Source organism: Populus nigra, chromosome 6 (assembly GCF_951802175.1).
Source record: "Populus nigra chromosome 6, ddPopNigr1.1, whole genome shotgun sequence".
Lineage (NCBI taxonomy): Eukaryota > Viridiplantae > Streptophyta > Magnoliopsida > Malpighiales > Salicaceae > Populus > Populus nigra.
Genome location: NC_084857.1, coordinates 22,676,509 through 22,679,111, shown reverse-complemented (window position 1 = coordinate 22,679,111; position 2,603 = coordinate 22,676,509). Strand labels below are relative to the sequence as shown.

Genomic DNA, 2,603 nt, shown 5'->3' with positions numbered 1-2,603 from the left:
ATCGTGCTTAATCTATTGAACATGCATAACAAATTCATCAAACCTCTTAAATTGATTTCGCTTGTCTACCAGAACCATACCTCTCTACAACCCAATAAGTCACCCAATCTCTTTACAGTTCGGTAGCAACTTTTCGTTTTCTTTTATATTTATTCATTTTGGTGCTCTTTCTATGCTCTATTGACAGTTTATTTGGTGGAAAAATATCTTTGGGATTGAATAAAAGTGAACGTCGTCGCCGGACATTCTCTCGTCAAAACATGCTCCTCGTAATTACTACAAGAGATAGAATTGCAAGCTAAGAGCCTAAAACCTGATTTTAGAGAGTTTTCTTTCTTCTCTCTCTTTTTTTTTCTTTTATTCTGACTCCTCTTTTATCCTATAACAAAACCCACAGAATGTTTATGTTTCTATTATCCTAATATATGTATAGCAAAATATTTAATTGTTTAATTCGGACCTTAAAGCACAGAATCAAAAACACACCCAGCAGCCGATTCCATAATCCAAAAAATAAGAAAGAGTCACATGCCAAACTACTTATTCAAACAGTCATATATTTTATTTTTATTTTCCAATCTCAACATATGGTTCTCAATTTACAACAAAGAAACCAGATCAGAAGGAGAACTCTGTCGGAAGGAACATTACAACAAAATCACAAGTGAATGATGATCATCAAATCCTTATTTTATGTTTTTAATACTGCCCACCCAAATTATGGCCACCATAGCCAAGCCAGGCCGAGCCAAAGCCATAGCCTAACTTAAACACGTACGGTATCATTAAGGATATAGCTAGTGAGATATATATAATAAAAGTGCAAAAGCACTTAAGCATAGGCTTCAGGGTTTTGAAGGAGGTAAGCTTCCACAGCTTTGTACATCCCCAGTGCCTTCTCTTTGCCTTCCTTAACCTCCTCTTCGGTAAGCACAATATCACCCTTGGTGTGATAGGTACTTTTCATTTTATTTATGCTACCACCATCAGGACCAGGCACAAATTGTACCTCATAAACAACGGTTTCCATCTTATCCAATAATCCTTCACCTTCAATCAAACTGTACGAGTAAGAGAAATTTTCTGGGTCAACAGCTTCAACTCGGTTCGTAATAGACCTAAGACCAATACCTGCAATAATACCATGGACACATGTGCACTTTGTTATAATATTTGCGTAAAAAAGTTTTTACATTCACATCAAGACACACTATTACTGGCTATTAGTATTATGCTGTAATGAATTATCGCTTAACTAGTCAATTATAATTTCTCGTTTAAGATTTTCTTCTTCTATATATGCAGGTATTAGGTTGACCTAAAATTCACACTCACCATCTTGAAAGCTGATCTGCCTGATGCTGCCAGCCTCTCCATTGCCTTGGGTGAATTCAACGCTCTTAATAAGCTGTGGCAAGAGTTTTGGGAGGAGGTTTCCAGAGTCAAGAATCAAAGCCTTGAATAATCTTGCAGGGGGGACTGGGGAGGTGAACTCGTCACTGAAAGCAAAGACACCCATGATATATAGCCTAGTAAGAGAAAGGGAGAGTCGTATGTTGCTAGCTGGGAGTTTTTTTTATTTTGAACTTGCACACAAGTGGAGATGGTGAAGGCTTGTATTTATAGATAGGAATTAAGGATTTTTTTTTTTAATAAATTGTTTGCCGCCTATAATCTAGATTTTAGTTCTTGTCCAATTTACATGCTACGAATATGAGGCATATGTCATTTTCAAATTTATATCTCCAACAACAAGAGATTGTGGAACTTAAAACGTTCTCATAATACAAATGCAAAGATTAAACAGCAAAGAACAAAAATATGGATCTGAATTACAAAACACAATTAGGATTTTTGAAACGGTCTTCCATTTCTCATCATATATATCTCAGAAATTTCATTTATAAGTTTAATTCCCCAGCCGGCCATTCCCTTCAATAGGGTAAAGGATGAGAGCTTTCACAATTTAAGGAAATACAGTGGAGTTTACAAACAAACAGTACTCAATACAATTTAATGGAATTCTTCTTAATAATAGAAAACGATACTACAAACTACAAAGTCATAAGGCTCTTTGAATCCACAGATTTTCATTTTGTTTTTTTATTGCATACCATTATTAAGAAATAAATAGACTTGTTAAAAATAATACAATTAATATGAAAATAAATAAAAATACAACGGCATTTTCAATGAAAGTTAGTCTGTAGACTTTAATTATGTGTTCTCCAGCTTAAGGCACTCAAAAGAGACGATGCCACATGCATCTATAACATTGAAATCTAGAACCAAAACGAGAACCCAGCCTTCTAGTTTGTTGAGTAATCGGTTTAGATTGACTAGTTGTCCATCCCCCAAAAAAAAACAATCGAAAGAACTGGTATGCATGGGTCTCCTGATTCTTATCATGGTGGGGGTATGGCTTTGTCAGGGTTTGGACAAGTTGGGGGGGTGGTGGTGGGGGAGAACAATGGACTTGTATGCATGCTCTAGCTTTATGCTGATATCATAATCTTGGAGGATGTCAATGATACCAAAGTGAAGAACTACATCGAAGATCTCATTATCATTGTGTGAAGATGTTGAATTGTTACTTCCACCAC

At 35.7% G+C, this 2,603-nt stretch overlaps 1 protein-coding gene across 1 annotated transcript; it reads right to left on the bottom strand.

Moving 5' to 3' along the window:
- Window positions 1-718: 718 nt before the first annotated feature.
- LOC133696808 (major allergen Pru ar 1-like) lies at window positions 719-1,519 on the bottom strand. The gene is made up of 2 exons (XM_062119087.1): window positions 1,336-1,519; window positions 719-1,131 (listed from the first exon to the last, which is right to left on the bottom strand). The coding sequence occupies exons 1-2, from the start codon at window positions 1,517-1,519 to the stop codon at window positions 833-835; spliced, it is 483 nt and encodes a 160-aa protein (XP_061975071.1). The 3' UTR covers window positions 719-832.
- Between the last annotated feature and the right edge of the window lie 1,084 nt (window positions 1,520-2,603).